The 20,131-nt window shown below is 51.5% G+C and overlaps 3 protein-coding genes across 5 annotated transcripts; 2 read left to right on the top strand and 1 right to left on the bottom strand.

Moving 5' to 3' along the window:
- Nucleotides 1–4: 4 nt before the first annotated feature.
- Tyrobp (transmembrane immune signaling adaptor TYROBP) lies at nucleotides 5–3,270 on the top strand. The gene is made up of 5 exons (XM_052166573.1): nucleotides 5–154; nucleotides 613–639; nucleotides 775–921; nucleotides 1,429–1,472; nucleotides 3,017–3,270. The coding sequence occupies exons 1-5, from the start codon at nucleotides 94–96 to the stop codon at nucleotides 3,080–3,082; spliced, it is 345 nt and encodes a 114-aa protein (XP_052022533.1). The 5' UTR covers nucleotides 5–93; the 3' UTR covers nucleotides 3,083–3,270.
- A 117-nt stretch (nucleotides 3,271–3,387) lies between these two features.
- Nucleotides 3,388–5,839, bottom strand: Hcst (hematopoietic cell signal transducer). Of its 2 annotated transcripts, none has more exons than XM_052166564.1 (5): nucleotides 5,683–5,839; nucleotides 5,208–5,407; nucleotides 4,298–4,321; nucleotides 3,792–3,923; nucleotides 3,388–3,556 (listed from the first exon to the last, which is right to left on the bottom strand). In XM_052166564.1, exons 1-5 carry the CDS (start codon nucleotides 5,754–5,756, stop codon nucleotides 3,519–3,521), a joined length of 468 nt encoding a protein of 155 aa, XP_052022524.1. In that variant the 5' UTR covers nucleotides 5,757–5,839; the 3' UTR covers nucleotides 3,388–3,518. The 2 variants fall into 2 exon arrangements, with proteins under 2 accessions (XP_052022524.1, XP_052022521.1); XM_052166561.1 differs by having other exon boundaries at nucleotides 3,388–3,559; nucleotides 5,683–5,807.
- Nucleotides 5,840–7,321: 1,482 nt separating this feature from the next.
- Nucleotides 7,322–16,318, top strand: Nfkbid (NFKB inhibitor delta). Of its 2 annotated transcripts, none has more exons than XM_052166540.1 (12): nucleotides 7,322–7,474; nucleotides 9,050–9,150; nucleotides 9,302–9,362; nucleotides 9,911–10,125; nucleotides 10,884–11,080; nucleotides 11,172–11,277; nucleotides 11,379–11,525; nucleotides 11,640–11,691; nucleotides 11,786–11,934; nucleotides 14,476–14,592; nucleotides 14,831–14,995; nucleotides 15,657–16,318. In XM_052166540.1, the coding sequence occupies exons 4-12, from the start codon at nucleotides 10,120–10,122 to the stop codon at nucleotides 15,708–15,710; spliced, it is 993 nt and encodes a 330-aa protein (XP_052022500.1). In that variant the 5' UTR covers nucleotides 7,322–7,474; nucleotides 9,050–9,150; nucleotides 9,302–9,362; nucleotides 9,911–10,119; the 3' UTR covers nucleotides 15,711–16,318. The 2 variants fall into 2 exon arrangements, with proteins under 2 accessions (XP_052022500.1, XP_052022510.1); XM_052166550.1 differs by lacking the exon at nucleotides 7,322–7,474 and adding an exon at nucleotides 8,115–8,249.
- Nucleotides 16,319–20,131: the final 3,813 nt, after the last annotated feature.

The following is a 20,131-nucleotide window of genomic DNA, read 5'->3' as shown; positions in this document are numbered from 1 at the left end:
CACCCACCTCACACTTCCTCCTTCGCTTGGTTGGACGACACACCACGTCCCACCAGCCCCTGGACTGTGGTGTCCAGTGCACATCTGGCCACCATGGGGGCCCAGGAGCCCTCCTCGCGCCTTCTGTTCCTGCCTGTCCTCCTGACTGTGGGAGGTGAGTCGGGGGCTGGGGGGCTTCTGTGGCTGACTCCTGCGTCCTCAGCTCATGTTGGGGCCAGCGCTGGGCAGAGAGCAGGAAGGGACAACACAGATAAGGAGAAGGCTGGGCGGAGGAAGAAGGGTCCTCTAGAGCCTGCGGGTCTCTCCCTGAGCTAGAGGCCCCAAGATCTGGAACCTGGTAGAAACAGTCGTGGGGACATTGGAGCTCACAGATATAGCAACCGTTGGTCAGTCGCCTCTGCACCGGCCCCTGCGTGCTGTGAGACAAGCCCTATCCTACCTTCTCCAGCTTCTATACCCACTGTGTGTCTGTGCCTCAATTTACATCTTTCTTTTGAATATAGAATCTCATATAGCCCAGGCTAGCTTCAAATTTGCTATGTAGTTGAGGATAACTCAACATTTCAATTCTCTGCCTCTACCTCTCTGTTTACCTATTTTTTTCCTCCATAGGATTAAGTCCCGTCCACGCCCAGAGTGGTAAGCCATAACACCCCCGGTCTTTCTCTCTTCCTCTCAAAGACCTCCTCAGACCCCCTTTTCCTTCTAACTCTCTCTCTCTGCTAACACCCAGCCCCGATGGTTAACCCGTGTCCCCCTCTTCATCCTCCTGAGACGCTTTCCCCAGATGCGAATGTTCTTCCCTGAGCCCGGGTGTACTGGCGGGGATCGTGCTGGGCGACTTGGTGCTGACACTGCTTATTGCCCTGGCCGTGTACTCTCTGGGCCGCCTGGTCTCTCGAGGCCGAGGGACCACAGACGGTGAGTGGGCTGGAGGGGGCTAGCCTGTGACACTCTAAGACCTGGTGGGGGATGGACACAGTGGAAGCTTCGAGGTCACGGATAGCAAAAGGCTTGGGATGGGAGGGCTGGCTTGTAGTTACTATTTGTTTTTGTTTCTTTCCTTAATGCTAAGGATCCAGACAGGGCCTGCAAATGCTTCTACCAACTGAGTTACACCTTCAGGCCAGAAGGGCGGTGTGTGTGTGTGTGTGTGTGTGTGTGTGTGTGTGTGCACTTAAGTGTAGTGTCCACAAAGGCCAGAAGATGGCACCAGATCCTCTGGAACTGGAGTTCCGAGTGATCCTACCACTGGTGCGGATGCTGGGAATCGAACTTGGGTCCCCTGCAAAAGCAGTACCTGTTCCTAACTGCTGAACCATCTCTGCAGTTTCTTGGAGGGCTGTTTTAAAACAAACAAACAAAAAATAGTCCCAATTCACAGCTTAGTGCATCTTTACACCCTATGTTATCTCTATCCCTCTCCAGGGACCCGGAAACAACACATTGCTGAGACCGAGTCACCTTATCAGGTAAGAATGCCAAATTCTTCTCCACCTTTGCTCCTGCCCCATCCTAGCTCCCCCAACACAGACACACAGACACACAGACACACAAACACACACACAGATATATACACACCCATAGATACACACACAGACATATACACACACATAAATACACACAGAAAGACACACACACACACACTTCCCTTCCCAGAACCTTAAAGTCCCTTTCTCAGGAGCTTCCCCCAATCTTGAAGGCAAGGGACATATTCGATGGCTAACCATGACTTTATTCTCAGCTTCAGATGAATTTCTTGTCGAGATTCTATTCTGCTCTCTCTCTCTCTCTCTCTCTCTCTCTCTCTCTCTCTCTCTCTCTCTCTCTCTGTGTGTGTGTGTGTGTGTGTGTGTGTGTGTGTGCAGGTTATAGGAGGACATCGAACCCCATCTTTACCTGGGTGTGTATGCGTTGGCAGCCATGTGGGGGTCAGAGGACAATCTGTGGGCACTGGTTCTCTTCTTCTACCTGTGGCTCTCTGAACTCTAAATTCTGGTTGTCAGGCTTGGCACCGACTGCTTTAACCACTGAGCCATCTTGCCAGCCTCAAGACTCCTTCCTAACCGTTGGGATATGGGTGAGCCTAAGAAACTCCGTCTCTAGGGAAGCCCACGCCCAGGCTGGTCTCTGGAATATGCGCTCAGAGAGCTGCCCTTGGGAGCCACAGACACCCTCTCTGTGACCCCTTCTCTGGAAGATTACCCTGCTCCCCGTGGCCAACGTTGCCCATGCGACTACTCCTTGCCAGAGGAAAGTTGTCTTTGAAAAGTTGTAATTCTCTTGATTCTTGTTTTGAGTTTGGTGTGGGGCAGCAGTGGCACACACCTTTAATCCTAGCACGTGTGTGCCAGAGGCAGGCAGATCTCTGTGAGTTTGAGGCCAGCCTGGTCTACAGTGTGAGTTCCTGGACAGCCAGGGCTACACAGAGAAACCCGGTCTCCAAACAAACGAAACAAATAAAAAAGACTATCAGTATTAGCCATCTAATGCCCAGAAGACCCTGGGCTGTCCAGTCTCCGAGAGCCAGGAAACTTTAGGGCAAATGTCGGCCTGGTTCATTTATCCTTCAGTGGCTTGGCTGAGGCCTACGTGAATCAACACAGTCCTTCAACTGGAGAAGCTTATTAGAAGCAACTTAACAAAATCATTCGGGGTTACATTGTGAAGAGACTGAAGTAAGCCAATATAATGGTGGAATAAGAAAGAAACTAAAGATGGGGAAACCAAGACAGGTCCAAGGCTCAAAGGGTGAGCAGGTTGAAGATCTGTGGGCTTGGTGCTCCAGGCAGCGGGAATTGCACGTGCAAGGGCACGGGGGCAGGCTCATAATGTCCACGCCGAGAACCCAGGGGAACGCTGAGTGCATTTGAATAAAATCTGGACCTTTTCATGATTTTAAGTTTGAAAAAGCTGCCAGAGACCTTAACGGTCGTTAGGAAACTAGATTTGTTTTTACTTGCTGGTCTGCCTCCAATGATGGCCTCTGTTTTGTTTTTGTTTTTGTATTTTTTAGGAGCTTCAGGGTCAGAGGCCAGAAGTGTACAGTGATCTCAACACACAGAGGCAGTATTACAGATGAGCCCACCCAGTGCCCATCAGCAACCGGATACCTGAATCCAGTCATGCCAGATGCCTACTCAACAAGCCGTCCCTGGGACCGTCCCTGGGATCGGGACTCCCGCTGGAATATAGAGCCACACGGGGCCTCCCCGAGATATCTGACCTTGTACCATTTCCATCCCCAAATAAAAGATGGAACAAAAACAACGGCTGAGTTATTCTAGACTGGGCTGAGGCATTGGGTAACAGTGGGGCCTCAAGGACCGTCTTAAATCAGGAAACCGCTACACTGCTTGGGAGGAAGTCAGACTTTGGGAAGAAGACTAGAGGTATTTTAATCGCTTTATTCCAGTCCGAAGAAGTGCGTCCCCAGTCCCCATGCACCCCACCCGCACCCCGACTCCTCCAGGATGAGCAGGTCAGAAGACGAAAGTGGAAGGTGGTGCCCGCCGCTGTCAGCCTCTGCCAGGCATGTTGATGTAGACTCTACCATCTTCTGGTGGGTGGAGGAGAGGTAGAAAGCGTGAAGCCTGACCACCCACTGCTCTTCCCACATCTCCACCTTCTTGGGAGACCCCCCTGCCTCAGTAGGGGCTTCCTCAGGAGTTCCCCAGACACCTCCACCAGGGTTTCCCAAGCACCTCCTCCAGGGCTTCCCCGGGACCCCCTTCTTCCCTAGGGACTGCTAGGGGACCTACTCTTCAGGCCCCGCCCCAGTGTTGGCTCACCTTGGGCAGGCCTGCTGTGTGGGCGCATACATACAAACACCACCCCCACAATTAGGAGTGACATGACCGCATCTGCAGCCACCAGGCCTGCCAGGAGTGGCAGGGACAGAGGCCCACATCCGGAGCAGGAACCTGGGGGATTAGAGCCCAGACAAACAGGCAGCTGAGGAGACTTCTGACTCATTTACAGGGAGCCCCTGCCTCCCTAAAGATCCCTGAGACAGGGGTGAGGGTCGGGTGGGGAGGGGAGCAGTCGGGTAGGGAGCAGAGGGGTGGGGTAGAGGGAGTGTCGACTCCCAGATTCTTTGTGCCCTGAGCACACTGGAGAATCTGTTACAGAGAGTCTCGTGGTTCCCACCATTTCAACTGGGTGGTAAAGAGTTGAGATATGACCTGGAAAGGGATGAGATTAGGAATCTAAGGAGCCAGGCGCATGCTGTGGGACAGACTTCAGGGCTGCAGGCGCTGCTGAAGTTACAAGGTCAAAGGCTTCCTTCATTTCTCACCTGCTGACGTCTGAGTTGCAGCCACTGTGGAAAGACCGGAGAAGGTGGATGGGGGCAGGAAGCACAGGGAGCAGACCCCGAAACCCAGACTTAGGGCAGGAGGGATGCTTGCATGTAGTGCGAATTTTGGCTTCTTAAAAAAAAAAAAAACAGTTATGTTATGTGAATGTTTTGTTTTAATCCCGGGTGTGGCATATAGGGCTTCTTAAGATTGTCCACGGCAGCCCTAGGGGCTGTGGCTGCTCCTCCTGCTGCATTGGCTGTTTGCTGGATCTCCAGCGGTTGATTGCTTTTTGGCTACTTTATTGGGGTCTCTTTCCTAGCACCCCTTCTCCACCCCAGTCCCTTCCACTCCCACTACACTAGTTAGGCAAGAAAGAAGGTTAGAGGGAAAGGGGGTGTAGATCTCTTAAGACTACTTCCTGCTGGTTAGGGGTGTTAAGTTCTAGGGACAAGTCCTTAGGATGTCTCCAACCAGCAAACCAGCAGCCGCTGCTGCAGCCTCTGGGACTCTGGCCTCCTTATACCTCTCAAGAGTTCCCAGGATTCCAAAAGTAAACTATCTTCTGCTGGCAGAATCACGCCCTGCCAGAGCATGAGACAAATCGTAGTCAGCTGCCATGGACAGTTCTATGCAGCCCCATATCCCACTCCTGGGATTAAAACAAAAGCACATTTAGATAACATAACTACATTTTTAAAGAAACTAAGCGGAGAGGTAAACTAGGAGGAGAGCTGCCTCCTGGGTACAGAGACCAGAAAAGGGAAATAGATGTGACTCAGCAGGGCTCCAGAATCCCACGCCCAGCCCCCAAGGACCCAGAGGCTCAGGGAGAACGACTTCCTCTCTGCGCCCCTGACAGCAGATGGCAGCCTTTCAGTCCCCTCAACCCCTGCGCGCGGGCTTCACCTGGGAGCAGAAGCAGGAACAGGAGGCAGCCTGGGGGCACCATGCTGGGCTGGGAGCTGAAGGGATCTGGCCAAAACTGTGGTCCAGGGAAGTCCTCGGAACAGTAGAGGAGCAGAGAGGCGTCTAGGACGGATGTCACCCCGATGGTGACAATGACACCTACTTCCTGTGTGTGGGTACATGTGTGTCCTGAAGACGTCCTTTGGAGAACAAATATGGGGGAGTCAGAGCTCAGAGAAGCTTCTGTGATTATCTCAGTGGAGTGGCAAAGAGGATCTCAGTGTGGGCACCAGGGAGATTATGGAAATAGGTTGGAGGTAGAGCGTTTGGGAAAGGGGACTACGGTGATGGTGACAGCAGTTTCCGGGCTGGGTGAGATTAGAAAAATGGAGAGTGGGTTGAAAGAGAGTTAGAAAGAGCTGGTTAAGGAAGGAGAGAAGGCTGCCCATGTTTGGGCACACTGAGTTGAAAATACCTAACGGAGCTCTCTGGAAATGTGAATGTCCACAGGTGGGGTCCAGAGTCTAGGGACAAGTCTGGTCCTGACATTGAATCTGAGAGGGCTGAGGGCTGAAAGTCATAGACTGGGTGAGATCATTAAAGAGGTATACACACACACTGACAGAGGAGAGTGGGAACCAGAGACGAGCTAGGGAAGCAGAGAACAGAAGCAAGGGAGGGGGAGACCCCCCTGCAGTGTTGAGAGAGAGAGAGAGAGAGAGAGAGAGAGAGAGAGAGAGAGAGAGAGAGAGAGAGAGAGAGAGAGAGAGAGAGAGAGAGAGAGAGAGAGAGAGAGAGAGAGAGAGAGAGAGAGAGAGAGAGAGATTTGGTCATCACAGTTCAGTGCCAAGGAAGGTCACCAAGTGGGAACTGAGAATTGCCGGTGGCCTGGTGGCCTGGTGGCCTGGTGGCCTGGTGGCCTGGGAATCCCTGTTTGGCTCACACCTCTCTCTCCCCGGCGCCCAGCAAAGTGTCTCCTTTGTGCTAACAGGGTTTTTTAAATGGTGAATGAGTAAGCAGGGCATGGTTGCCCAAGCCTGTCTGTCCTGCACTAGGGAGACAAGTGAGAAAAATGGCTGTGAGTTCGAGGCCAGCCTGGCTGATTTAGCAGGGGCACGGCAGCCCGCCTACTTACATGTAGGAAGCCCCTGTCTCAAAAACCAAGTGTTGGTGGGGAGATGGTTTGACAGATAAAGGAACTTGACTTGTGTTAGAGCCTCATAGCCCTCACATAAAGGCCGGTATCTACAGCAGGCTTCGGAGCACACATTCGTCTACCTCCAGGGGAATTCACACATTTTTTTTTAATGTAAATATTGGAACCGGACATAGTGGCACATGCCTTTAATCCCAGCACTTGGGAGACAGAAGCTGGCAGATTTCTGTGGATTCCAGGGCCAGCCTGGTCTACATGGTGAGTTCCAGGACAGCTAGAGCTACATAGCGAGACCCCATCTCCAAGAAGGAAAAAACCTAAAAAACAAACCAACAAAAAGCCAATATTGGTAGCTGATATGGTGCCAATATCTGTGACCAACATTTGGGAAATGGAAGCAAGAGAATCAATTAGGAGGAGTTCAGGGTTATCTATCCTCAGTTACCTCAGTTCTAGGACAACCTGGGCTACATGAACTTCTCCTTCCCCTACACACACACACACACACACACACACACACACACACACATTCAAATCAAAACTGAAACCAAAGGGGGATAAAAAAGCTTTATAAATGAAAGTTAACTCTGAAGAAAGGAACAGCCACATGGAAAGAGATTTAAGGCACCTATATGACCCTTGCCTAAGGACTTCTCCGAGAGACCATGGGGTCTAGACTCATGGTCTCCCCCGCCCCCCCCCCCCCCCAAGGACCCAACAGTACTGCTCTGCTTATGCAGAAGCAAGTCAAGGCCTCCAGTATCCCCTTGGCCAGAGACTCAGAATTCCATGTCCCCATGTCCCCCTCTAGGAAAAGGCAGGACCCCCTAAGCACCTATTTCCAGGAAGACCAGGTGATGACACTCTTCAAGGTCAGCCCCTCCCATCCAGGGTGTAAATTAGCTTTACAGCTTCACCCGGGACTCCCGGGACTGTGGGCGGGACTCCGCCTTGAACCGGGCGTGGCCAAAAGCCGAATTTAAAAACTCGCGGGGGACCTGACTTTGGAGCGGGGGACCCGGCGGCGATTCCGCGGGGGAAGTAGCGAGGCTGGCGCAGCGCCGAGGCCGCGGCCCTGGGGGCCCACAGTCTGCATCCAAGAATCCTCGAGGTAAGGGTTGGGTGTAAAGTGAGGAACGCGCCTTTCTGGGTGCTTTGAGGGTTGGCTGGAGCGTAAAGCTGGGCACTGAGAGTTGGGGATTTTCGACGTTTAAGGGAGCTGGCTGAAGAGAGGCTGTGATCCTGGACTGCTGAGTCCTTGGGAGTGTTGGACATTAAGAAAGATATCTGGAACCTTGGGGGTTGAGGTGCAAGGACTGGGAGGTCTGATACCAGAAGCTCTGTAAGAGGGCCAAGTGACCCGGACTCCTTCACACAAGGAGGGGTTGCATTGCATCCTTGGAGTTGCGATTTTGGACGCAGGTTTGGGTCTCGAAGGTCGGGCGCTGGACCTCAGGGGTCCACTCTGGTTGAGAGCAGCCCCGCCCTGGGACTTCCCAGAGCACCACCGGTGCAGGGTGCCGGGGCCGAGGAGGAATTCCCCGTGCGCGGGGATTCCACGGGCGCCGCGCTTCGCTGCGTGCCCCGCCTCCGAGCCAGACACCTGCGGTGAGCGCGTGCGGAGCGGAACTGGGAGGTGGAAGATTCCCTTGCGTGAGCGCCGTGACGTCAGCGCGCGGCGTCTCGTCTCGAGGGTTTCCGAGTCAGTTCCCCCCCCCCCCCCCGGCTGACTTTAACCCTTCTTGCGCTGGAGTCTAAGCTGGGAAGTCTGAGCTGGGGATTTGCTCTTCTCGGGTCGAGGGACCCGGACTTGCAGGTCCCAGAGGAGACTGAGGGTTCTGGATGAGTGGATTGCGCCTATGGGATACAGGGGCATCTCCGGGATGGTGGGTTCCTGCTGGTCCCAAGTCTGCCGAGGTGGGGGCGGGAGCTTTGCGACTCCAGATCCCTGGATCACTGAGGAATTACTCCGCTACTGATTTCGTGGATCCTGGCAGAGAGGATGGATCAAGAGTGGTGATCCCAAGGACTAGTAGAGTAGTGCTGAGGACGCTAGGTTTACCTTCTACCATCCACCCAGCCTTGCGCCCAGTTCCACGTGTCAGAGTCTAAAACAGAGAACTATTTTGTTGTTGTTTTGTGACTGAGGTCTCAGGTAGCCCAGGCTGGCCTCTTACTTAGTATAAAGATGAATCTGGCTTTAACACCTGACCCTCCTGTCACCACCTCGCAGGGATTGCAGGGGAGTGCCTCTACTCCTAGGGAACTTGGAAATGCCTTTTCAGGAAGTCGAGATTAGCAAACCCCAACCCTTCACTCCAAGTGTTTGGACCAGGTAGCCTAGGCTGGGATTTTTTACGGATGTGGTAGTGCTTCAGAAGAGTGGGATGTCTCCGGAGAAGATAGATGCTTCCGAGAAGTGCTAGCCTCCCCACTTCCTCAGTTTCCACTACGGTGGTGGAAAGTTGGTGCAGAGGAATAGCGTGGAGTAAAAGGAAGGAAATGGCGGAGGCGGGCCCTGCGCTCAACATCTTCTGTTGGCTTTGTAGTTCTCCAGTTTTTCCGCGCTCGAGGGAGGGAACAGAGGGCGCCCACATCCACTCCCAGCCACCCACCACTGCCGCGGAGGGTGCATTCGGGTGACTTAAACATTCCTGATAACTTCCTTCTGTCCTCCCACACACAGTGAGTCGGCCTGAGCGTAGTCATTGCCCAACACAGACCGTAAAGAAGCTTCTGGAAGAACAGAGGCGCCGACAGCAGCAGCCAGAGGCTGCTGGGGCACCGGTGAGTCTCTGGAAGTCCTGTTTTGGAGTTGAAGCCATGTGCGCTGGGGGAGATGGGAGTTGTAGTCCTGACACTGATGCTCTGCGTGGGGAGGAGGGACTGACCTGGAAGAATCTTCCAGATTCATAAATTCATTTTCTTTACATTGCAGGGACACTTCTCCCCTCCTCTGGTCCAGCCACTGACCCCATCTGTGAACGAGGCAGAGACAGGTAAGAAGATAAGCTAGCTCCAAGCCCCAGCTTCTTTTAGACTCAGACATCCCGGCTCTTAGAATTTTGGGGACCGACAAGTAAGGCAGCTCCCATTATTGTTGACATATGGGAAATTTTGATGTCCAGCCTGCCTGTATAGTTCACATACTGTAGGTTGAGAGGGGAGGATTGCCATTGGGTTTGGGACCACGTTTTTTTTGGTTTTTTTGTTTGTTTGTTTGTTTGTTGCTAGCAGGTTCCAGGCCACTTAGAGTTATCTAAGACACTTTGTCTTCAAACCAAAAACAGAACAGAAACCACTGGAATTTGATGTGGGTTTTCAGTAGTCCATGAATATTGTCCTTCAAGGACCTAGGGTTCAAGACTTCAGGAATCCAGATCCCAGTTTCTTGAGATCCAGCAGGCCAGGCACACTAGCTTGTTGGTGTCCTAAGATTGGAGTACCCAGCTCCTCAGTGTCTCAGGACCTCGGGAGACTCCAGGTTTACTATCCCTGGCGGTATCTCCAGGCTGTAATAACAGGCTAGTTTTGTCCACCCTCCCAGTTTCAGGCCATACTCACTTCCCTGCCTTCCAAGAGACTGTGGATTCCGGACCTGGCAATCTGGCTCCCCCTTCAGGCTTTGCAGACTGGGACCCTAGCATCCATGCCACTTATGCAGAGGGCTCTTTTGCACACTCTGCTTCTGAAGGCTTCCTGACTCCTGATTTCTACCCATCAGACCAAGGCCGGTCAGGCCCATTTCCCCTGGCGATGGAGGTAAACTATAGAGTGGGGACAGATGCTTAAGGGCCCCTAATGGTGCTGAGCCTGGCGGTGCAGGGTTGTCACCCCAGCTACTTGGGAGGCAGAGGTAGAAGGATTGAGACCTGCCTGGGCTACAGAGTACGTTCAAGATTGCCCTCGGCACATTAGTAAGACCTCATCTTAAAAAAAGAAAAAAGTGGAAAACAGAAACACTATTGTGGTCCAGCGCTTGCCTCGCATGGGTGAGGCCATCGGCTTCGATCTCCATGAGGTGTAGGGATGGAGAGTGGGGAATCTCGGGATTCTGAGATGTCAGAGACTGGTTTGAGATCCCATCCCTGGCCACGTGTGCTGGCTCATGCCTGTAGTGTCAGCACCTGGTAGGCAGAGACAAGGAGACCATCATTTTAAGCCAGTTAGTTAGTTCTGAGTTGAAACTAACTAAGTTAGGTAGTGTGGTAGAGCAGAAACTGAAACGGGCTGGGTATGGTAGCGCGCCCAGCTGTCAGACTGCCCCAGAAGGGGCAGAGTTGCTCCAAGTTCAGGACTAGCCTGGGCTTCATGGTGTGATCCTCTTGTAAAAGACAAGAACCAGCCAAAAGAGAAACCAAAATCCCTTCTCCCTTGTGGCAAAACTGAAGTCCTGCGGTTTAAAATCAGTTGTCACACATGGGTTCCTGGTCTCTCCCGTTTGACCAGGTACTGTGTGTTACGTACGTGTGATGAGAATTCTCGGGTGACTGACTTGTTCCACCCCCTCGACCCCTCAGGACTCTCTGGATACCCGGCTGTATCCTGAGCCTTCCCTGTCACAGGCAGGAACCTGGAGAGTCTCTGGTCTCCTCTCAGCATCCCCACAGTTTCCTCCGCCTGCTCCGCCTGCTGGACCCTCTCTGGAGACAGCCCGAGCTCACATACTGGCTCTGGGGCCCCAGCAACTGCTAGCCCAGGATGAAGAAGGAGACACGTGAGTGTGGGGGAACGGGACGGTCTAGAGCCCTGGCTTGCCTGCAGGTGAGGGCCGTTCTCATTGCTGTCCTACCCCGTTCCGTCCCCAGGCTCCTGCACCTGTTTGCTGCTCGGGGGCTGCGCTGGGCAGCGTATGCTGCCGCAGAGGTGCTACAGATGTACCGACAGCTGGATATTCGTGAACATAAAGGCAAGGTAAAAGCCAGGTGTCCGGACTTCTGCAGCCGGGGAAGAGGGCTCCTGATTCCAGAGGGGAGGGCTCCGGGACTCCAGGCTCATTTTAGTGTGACTTACAGACGCCGCTCCTGGTGGCAGCTGCTGCCAACCAGCCCCTGATTGTGGAAGACCTGCTGAACCTAGGAGCAGAGCCTAATGCCACCGACCACCAGGGCCGTTCTGTCTTGCATGTGGCCGCCACCTATGGGCTCCCAGGAGTCCTTTCGGTATGTCCAGTTGGCAGATCCAGGGTGTCTGGGACGGGCTGGTTATCCAGATCCTGGTTTCCAGGATTGTGTTTGGGCAGATCCTCCCACAGCTCTCTTTCCTTCTTCTCTCAGGCTGTGTTTAAGTCAGGCATTCAGGTGGATCTGGAAGCCAGAGACTTCGAAGGTGAGCTGGTTGTGGCCAGGGCTGGTGTGGCAGGCAGGCTGGGAGGACAGGGTGGTCACTCAGGTGCAAGTCCCTCACTGCGTGCATTACACAGGCCTCACCCCCCTCCACACGGCCATCCTGGCCCTCAACGCCGCTATGCTCCCACCTACTGTGTGTCCAAGGATGCTGAGTTCCCAAGCCCGAGACAGGCTGGCTTGTGTGCAGATGTTACTGCAGATGGGTGCCAGTCATACCAGCCAGGTAAGCTTGGCTGGCAAGCGGGGGGACTGGCACACACACAGGGAAGAGTGTGTAAAGGGACGCGTGCTGAATGCTGACCTCATGACATCCCACTGTGAAACCCTCAGTATCTTTCTCCACTTCTCTGAGTCCCGGTCATCGATGTGGTTACCGCCGACCTTGGCTTAGATTTATCAAGCACCGAGGGACTTAAATCGGCTCTCTGCCCCCCTCCCCACCTCTTCAGGCACTCTGATTCTATATTCTGCTGATAAGGAAACAGAAAAGCCCTATAGCATTTGTGCTGGAGAGGGAATTAGAACCCAGGGAGAATTCTGACCCTAGAACTTGGCTCTCAATTCTATACTTAATCCCCCTGCCCTGTGATAGGGGCACCCCCATAGGCAAGCTAGGAGAATTAGAGAAACATTAGTTTTCCAGTTTGAGGGTTTTGAACATAGGATGGAGGTTGTGCTGTCATTACTGTCCAGCTCACTGCCACTGTACCCCATACGTGATAAACTGTCTCCAAAACCAAATTTGAATGTGGAATAAGTACAGAGATTGTTATAATGCCCCCTGTGTACCAACGTTACATCAGTAAGCAGCGCTTAGCATGTCTTATCAGCCCCTTCTCGCGACCACTTTTCCTTTGGTTTTAATTTGTTTTGTTGGTACTGGGGGTTTAGCCGAAGGTCTGGGGCAGGCTAGAAAAGCTCGGCACAAACCCATATTATTTGCTTATTTATTTATTTGTTTCATTATTATTATTTTAAGACACAGTCTCTTTATGTGGTTCAGGCCGACCTCAAACTCAGCATCTCCTACCTCTGCCTCCCAAGTGCGGACTGATAGCACTGGGTCCCCGGGGCCAGTCCCTCTCCTATGCTATTTTTAAGCAAATAGAAACATATGATTATTTCTATAACTGTCCTTCCTTTCTTCCCTCTTTTTTTCTTTTGGTGCTAAGAGTGGAACCTAGAACCTCCTCATGCTTATTGTAGAGGTAGAACTCCTGCCTAGAATCCCCCCAGTGAGGGGCTGAGGGCGTGGCTCCATGGTAGAGCCCCTGCCTAGAATCCCCCAGTGAAGGGCTGGAGGTGTGACTCAGTGGTAGAGCCCCTGCCTAGAATCCCCCAGTGAGGGGCTGGGGGTGTGGCTCAGAGGTAGAGCCCCTGCCTAGAATCCCCCAGTGAAGGGCTGGGGGCATGGCTCAGTGGTAGAGACCCTGCCTAGAATCCCCCAGTGAGGGGCTGGGGACGTGGCTCAGTGGTAGAGACCCTGCCTAGAATCCCCCAGTGAGCGGCTGGGGTGTAACTCAGTGGTAGAGCCCCTGCCTAGAATCCCCCAGTGAGGGGCTGGGGGCGTGGCTCAGTGGTAGAGCCCCTGCCTAGAATCCCCCAGGGAGGGGCTGGGGGCGTGGCTCAGTGGTAGAGCCCCTGCCTAGAATCCCCCAGTGAGGGGCTGGGCGTGGCTCAGTGGTAGAGCATTTGTTCATAATGCACCAGTAAAGGGCAAAAAAGCTAGAGATTCTAGGCTCCTTGAAAGCATGTAGTAAAGTTTCAGTTTAGAAATCTATTTCTGGGGCTGGAGAGATGACTCAGTGGTTAAGAGCTGCTCTTCTAGAGGTCCTGAGTTCAACTCCCAGAAATCACATGGTGGCTCACAACCAACTATAGTAAGATCTGATGTACGTGCCGTTAGAGTACTCATATATGAGTTTAAAAGTTTTTTGAATTTTAAAATTAAAATAAATTTAATTTCTTCTTTAATTAAAAAGAAAAAATTATTTCCCCTCTAAAACAGCAGTTCTCGACCTGTGGGTCATGACCTCTTTGGGGATCGCTTATCCGATATTTACATTACAGTTCATAACAGTAAAATTATAATTATGAAGTAGTAATGAAATCATTTTAAGGCTGGGGGTCACTACGACATGTGGAACTGTATTAAAGGGTCACAGCATTAGGATGGTTGAGAGGCACTGCTCCTAAATACGATTGTCGCACTGTATGTAGACTTGTCTGGTGATTAACACCACCCAGCTCCTGTACTTACGACACGGTATCCTCCGGATGAGACAGGGTGCATTTTAGTGTGTACAGTAGGGTGCCAGGTGACCAGGACTACTTCTAGGCCAGAAAGTTCCTTTGAGGGATTGGAAACAGGGCCTTTCTTCTCAGAGACACGTGAGAGAAACTTGTCATAGTGAACATGCAGTTCTGTGACACACATATTACATATAGTTTCCCTTAGCCATGCTCTTCTTACATAGTAAGTATATAACACATCTGTGTAAAGCGCCCCTGATGGCCACCAGGCGCGGGTGTGGATGGATGGGTGGATGGATGGGTGGATGGGTGGATGGATGGGTGGATGGATGGGTGGGTGAGTGGATGGATGGATGGATGGATGGATGGATGGATGGATGGATGGATGGATGGATGGATGGATGGGTGGATGGATGGATGGATGGGTGAGTGGATGGATGGATGGATGGATGGATGGATGGATGGATGGATGGATGGATGGATGGCCCGACCTCTTCTATTCTTCTCCTAGGAGATCAAGAGCAACAAGACCATTCTGCACTTGGCCGTACAGGCTGCCAACCCCACGCTGGTTCAGCTGCTCCTGGGACTGCAGAGGGGAGACCTGCGGGCCTTTGTTAATATGAAGGTAGGACAGCCGGAGATGTGCAGATAGTCTGAGATAGAATCACAAGGTGGCCGTTCGCACCCTGTGAGCTGTGGGTGTGGGGAGGGAAATACTCAGGCTGTGAAAGGAGTACGCACCACATAATGTGGCGCATGGAGGTGGGTGAAGGGGGTGTGTGAGATACAGATGAGGCAGCTCCAGGTTTAAGGACCTGGCGCTTGGGTCTGGGTCCCCATCAGTCCCCGCCTTGCGGTTTCAGGCCCATGGGAACACTGCCCTCCACATGGCCGCTGCCCTGCCCCCTGGGCCACCCCAAGAGGCCATTGTGCGGCACCTGCTGGCAGCCGGAGCAGACCCAACACTGCGCAACCTGGAGAACGAGCAGCCTGTTCATTTACTGCGACCTGGGCCGGGCCCTGAGGGGGTGAGCACTGGCTCTGCGCTAATGGGGGGGGGCTCCCCAAACTGCACCCAGGTCTCATGTAGAAAATGACATCTAGTCTCAGAAGGTGACTCTTCAAAGAGTGACCTATGCTGAGTACTACCCTCCTGTCACCACAGCACTTGGAGGACTTGAAGTTTGAGCTAGCCTGGCCTACATAGTTAGCACTGTGGATCCTATGACTTCCTCACTTTATACTCTCAACCCTGACTCTTGAGCTGAGAGTGTGGCCTGTCCCCCAGTGAGGCCTGTCCGTAAATCTTAAATGTAACCTCTGACCCTTGCCTCTGCCCTTCGACTTCCAACAATGCTGACCCCAACCCCAACTAGCCAAAACCTTCCCGACTCTCTACCAGAGTCTGAACAAAGGTTCACCCCGAAACCCACAGGGGTTTCAGTGTATAGCCCAGGATGACCCCTGACTTCCAGTTCTCTTGCCTCAGCCGTTCCGAGTAGTGGGGTGGACCACCACACGTGACCTCAACCCCTAGACCTGTGACCTTCCAGCCCAGCTGACCCCACTTAGTTTCTCCCTTGTCAGTGACTACACCGGGGCACCCCTCAACCTCCACATGTAACTCCAGTGCCTGGAATGCCCTCCCCCAGTCTCCCCCATATCTCACTCCACCCTGTTTGTCCGTAGCTCCGGCAGCTGTTGAAGAGGAGCCGCACGGCGCCCCCAGGCTTGTCCTCTTAGGACCGAAACCTAGAACCTGGACTGATTTTTCCAGTCCCCACCGTCCCGTGCGTGGGACAGTCAGCGTATGCTCATGTCGCAGATTCATGATAATATATGTGTAATATCCTGCCATTAGGGTCTTACATTAAAACTCCAAAGTGGCACCGGCGGAGGTGAGCAGTCTCCAATATTTGGGGTCCGTGACACCTCCTCCCCCTACAAGGGGCTGTCTGGATGATTTCTGTGAAATCGAGCCCACTTGATTGTTTCTGTGAAACACTCTAGAGACCTTTAACTCTTCTACCTGGATCAGTCATGATCGCCTCCCCAGACTGTCTTACACCCCAGAATCCCCCTGGACCAGTCATGATCGCCTCCCCAGACTGTCTTACACCCCAGAATCCCCAGTGGAGCTTCCATGGGATTTGAAGCATCCCTCCGATCAGGATTCCTACCCAGGACCCATGCCCCTGAGATGTTGGAAAGGCCCTCTGAGATTGCTGTGCCCTGAGTTCTGGCTACATTATAATTTAGCACTCAATGTCTCAGACGCTAGCATTCCCTGTGAGTTGTTACCCTTGGTCTGTGTATCCCTATAGCTACCAATTAAATTCAATTTTGCCTCAGACTGTGTGGTGTCATTCAAAATGCGGGGTGGAGGAGCATTGGTTCAGGAGAGCGGCTCTGAGGGGCCACAGTAGGAGGATAGAAAGGCTAGGAGTCAAAGGTCACGGTGCTGTCGGATCTAACGCCTGAGGAAGACACTTTTCTGTTCAGTAGTTGGCCATCACTTCCTGATGTGCATTTAGTCCTAGCACTTGGGAGGTAGAGGTAGACGGGTCTCTGAGTTCGAGGACAGCCTGGTCTACAAGGTGAGTCCACAATAGCCAGGGTTACAAGGAGAAATCCTGTCTTGAAACAAAGAACAGAAGGAAGGAAGAGGGAGGGAGGAGGGAGGGAAGAGGGGTGGTGGCACAGTCCTGTAACTTCAGTACTCAAGTTTGAATCAAACCTGGTCTGACAAAAAAACCTTAGCCTAATTTGTTGTTATTAATTAAAAGGAGAGGGAAAGAAGGAAGAAACCGTTTGGGGGATACTAAGCCCACTTCTTGCTCTAACCTAACAACAACCCTCAACTAATGACAGACCGGAGAGGAGAGGGAAAGAAAGGAAAGGAAACCGTCCTGGGGATATTATTCCTGCTCTAACCTAACAACAACCCTCAACTAATGACAGACAGGAGGTGGTCCAGAAAGGCAGGTAGGTCTCTCCACCTGCTGCTGTGATGAAACACCATGCTCAAAAGCAAATTAGTGAGGAAAGGGGTCATTTGGCTTACAGTTCCAAAGCACTGTTCATTATCCGAGGAAGTCAGGACAGGAACCTGGAGGCAGGAGCTGCTGCAGAGGCCATGCTGTTTGGGGCAGGGGTGCTGCTTGCTGGCTTGCTGTCCATGGCTTGCTCTCCGCCTGTTTTCTTGTAGAACCCAGGACCACCAGCCCCTGGATGGCCTCACCAATCACTAATAAGAAAATGTCCTGCAGGTTCTCCTGCAGCCCAGACTTTCCTGAATTGAGCCTCCTCCTCTCAATTACTCTAGCTTGTGTCAAGTTGACATAAAACTAGCCAGCACAGTACACACAGAGTAAAAACAAGGAAAAAAAATCAAGCATTGGCATTAAAATGTAAATTTAATTAATTAATTAGAGACAGGGTCTTACTATGTAGACTTGGCTGTCCTAGAACTAGCTCCGTAGACCAGGCTGGCGGTGAATTCAGAGATCCACCTGCCTCTGCCTGTCAAAAAGATCAAAAGTGTGCACCACCACGCCTGGCTGAAAATGTAAAGTTTATTAATCTCGGGTGACCATGAGTTTTCTCCATTCTGGCATTAGGAGAATGTGCATCTACCTGCTCTGAGTGTAATAAAGGTGCGACCACTGTCGGACAACGGTACAAACCTGGTGCTCTTAATGGACTGGGAGGGTGTGCAACCCTCCCTCATCATCCATTTCAGTGTGTGTGTGTGTGTGTGTGTGTGTGTGTGTGATGTGACCTGTGTTGATGGGGATATTTCATGAAGAGCCTCTGCTAGCTTATAAGGCCTTTGGGAGAGTTAGAAATAGATATTCCTTCTGTCCGCCCCCACCTCCCTCCAAGCCATCTGTCAGAAGATCGTGACTCACCGTTGGATGTTAGAGATCAGTGCGTGGCTGCCATCTGCTGGACAGTTATGTTAGAAAGCGAACTCCAAAAAAAAAAAAAAAAAAAAAAAAGCGAACTCCAGCCAGCCAAGGGAGCCTTTCTTTCTTTCTTTCTTTCTTTCTTTCTTTCTTTCTTTCTTTCTTTCTTTCTTTCTTTCTTTCTTTCTTTCTTTCTTTCTTTCTTTCTTTCTTCCTTCCTTCCTTCCTTCCTTCCTTCCTTCATTCTTTTTTTCTTTTTTTTCTCTTTTTTAAAAATTTATTTATTTATAAGCAAGTACACTGTAGCTGTCTTCAGACACACCAGAAGAGGACATCCGATCTCATTACAGATGGTCGTGAGCCACCATGTGGTTGCTGAGATTTGAACTCAGGACCTCTAGAAGAGCAGTCAGTGCTCTTAACTGCTGAGCCATCTCACCAGCCCCTTTCTTTTCTCAAATGGAGCAATTTTCTGACACAGAGAGAGCACCATGGATGTTTGTTTCCAAAACATGGTCTGGCTTTTGTGTGTGTGTTGATATTTGATATAAGATTGCATGACGTCCAGGCTATTATCAAGCTCATTACATAGTATAGAGAATGACACTGAGCTTAAAGAAAACTTTTGGGGGGTTTAAAGAGATGCCTCATCATCTAAGAACACAGCTGCTCTTGCAGAGGACCTGGGTCCATGAACCAGCGCTCACACGGTGCTCACGGCTTTATATAACTCCAGTTCCAGGTGATCCAGTGCTTTTTTGGCCTCTGCTGGCTGACACCAGGCACAAATGTGGTCTTCACACAAACACGAAGGCCAAAGATGCATATAAGCAATATTCAAATAGATACATCTTTAAAAATACTTACGTACTTGTCTTGGGTTTCATGTACTCTCAGTTGTCCTGGAAATGGCTACTTAGCTGAGGTTGGCTCTGAAATTCTCTCTTTCTTGTTTTGGTTGAGATAGGGTCTCACTACATAGCACTGGCTAGCTTTGAACTATGTAGACTAGACTGACTTCCAACTTACATAGATACTGTGTCTCTGCCTTCAAAGTGCTGGGCCCAAAGGTGTGGGCCATCTTGAATGTCTTCTTGCTGTTGCATATATGTATGTATGTATGTATGTATGTATGTATGTATGTATGCATGTATGTATGCATGTATGTATGTACTTATTTGTGTCCGTGTGTGATGAGGAGTGACATAAAAGCCAGCTTCTAAGACTGATTCTCTCTTGCCTCGTAGTTCTGGGGGAGAAAACATCAGGCTTCCGGGCAATCACCTCTACCCACTGAGTCCTGTCCCCTACTGAGCTTGAATTTGTAATCGTCCACCTCCTGAATGCTGGGATTGCAGTGCTATCTCCATTTTGTACAGTAATGAAGGCTGAACTCAGGGCTTCGTGCGTGCTCGGTAAGCACTGAGGGGCTGAGCTGTATTTCCCAATCTCTCCCTAATGTTTTAAAATTCCCTGAACGAGACCCTGATAACAGCTATCTTAGGATAAGTAACAGCATGTGGAGAGGCCCGTTTTACCTTTAGGTAGGTAACCCTGACATGTCACAGCTGGGATGTGAGGGTTGGGAAGGTACTGCTCATGTTAGATGTGTTTCATCACCAGGGCCTGGGAACGTGGCTCAGTGGCAGAGTATACAACTAGCACGGGTAGCTAGGCCTTGCAATATCCCCGTAGGAGGCAAAAGAAAGAAGGTCTGTGTATCTGAGGACAGCCTGGTTTACCAAGTGAGTTCTAGGACAGTCAGGGCTATATTTTAAAACCTTGTCTCAAAAATAAAACAAACAAACAAAACACATTTTTTAAACAGAAAACAAGCATGCATGTATGCCCAGCCCTTCATTCCCAAGGCTGGAAGGTTGCAGTGGTGTGATGTTGACTGTAAAGAGAAGGCTGGAGAAGGACTTTGAGATGGCTTATTGGGTCAAGGGCATTGCCTCCAACCGGCCCAAGGAGCAGACCAACTTGTATCCCCAGGACCACACGGTGGAATGCAATTTCTGCAAGTTGCCTTCTGACTTCCACTCCCACAGTGCAGCGCGCATTCCCGCCCTGCCCCAGTTTAAAAATAAAATCTTATCTTTTTTTTTTTTTTTTAAGTTTAGGGGCGGGGAAAACAGAGCAGAGAGAGGCGGGAGAGGTGGAGGCTGGTCCTCAGTCCAGACACTCTCGCGAAGCTCGCAGCAGCGACCCGTTCAGCACCACGGAAAGCTCCTAGGCAGGCCAAAAAAAATGCTC

The sequence above is a fragment of the Apodemus sylvaticus genome, chromosome 1, assembly GCF_947179515.1.
Source record: "Apodemus sylvaticus chromosome 1, mApoSyl1.1, whole genome shotgun sequence".
Classification (NCBI taxonomy): Eukaryota; Metazoa; Chordata; class Mammalia; order Rodentia; family Muridae; genus Apodemus; species Apodemus sylvaticus.
Note: the sequence above shows the minus strand (reverse complement) of the source record. Positions and strands in the feature narration are given on the sequence as shown.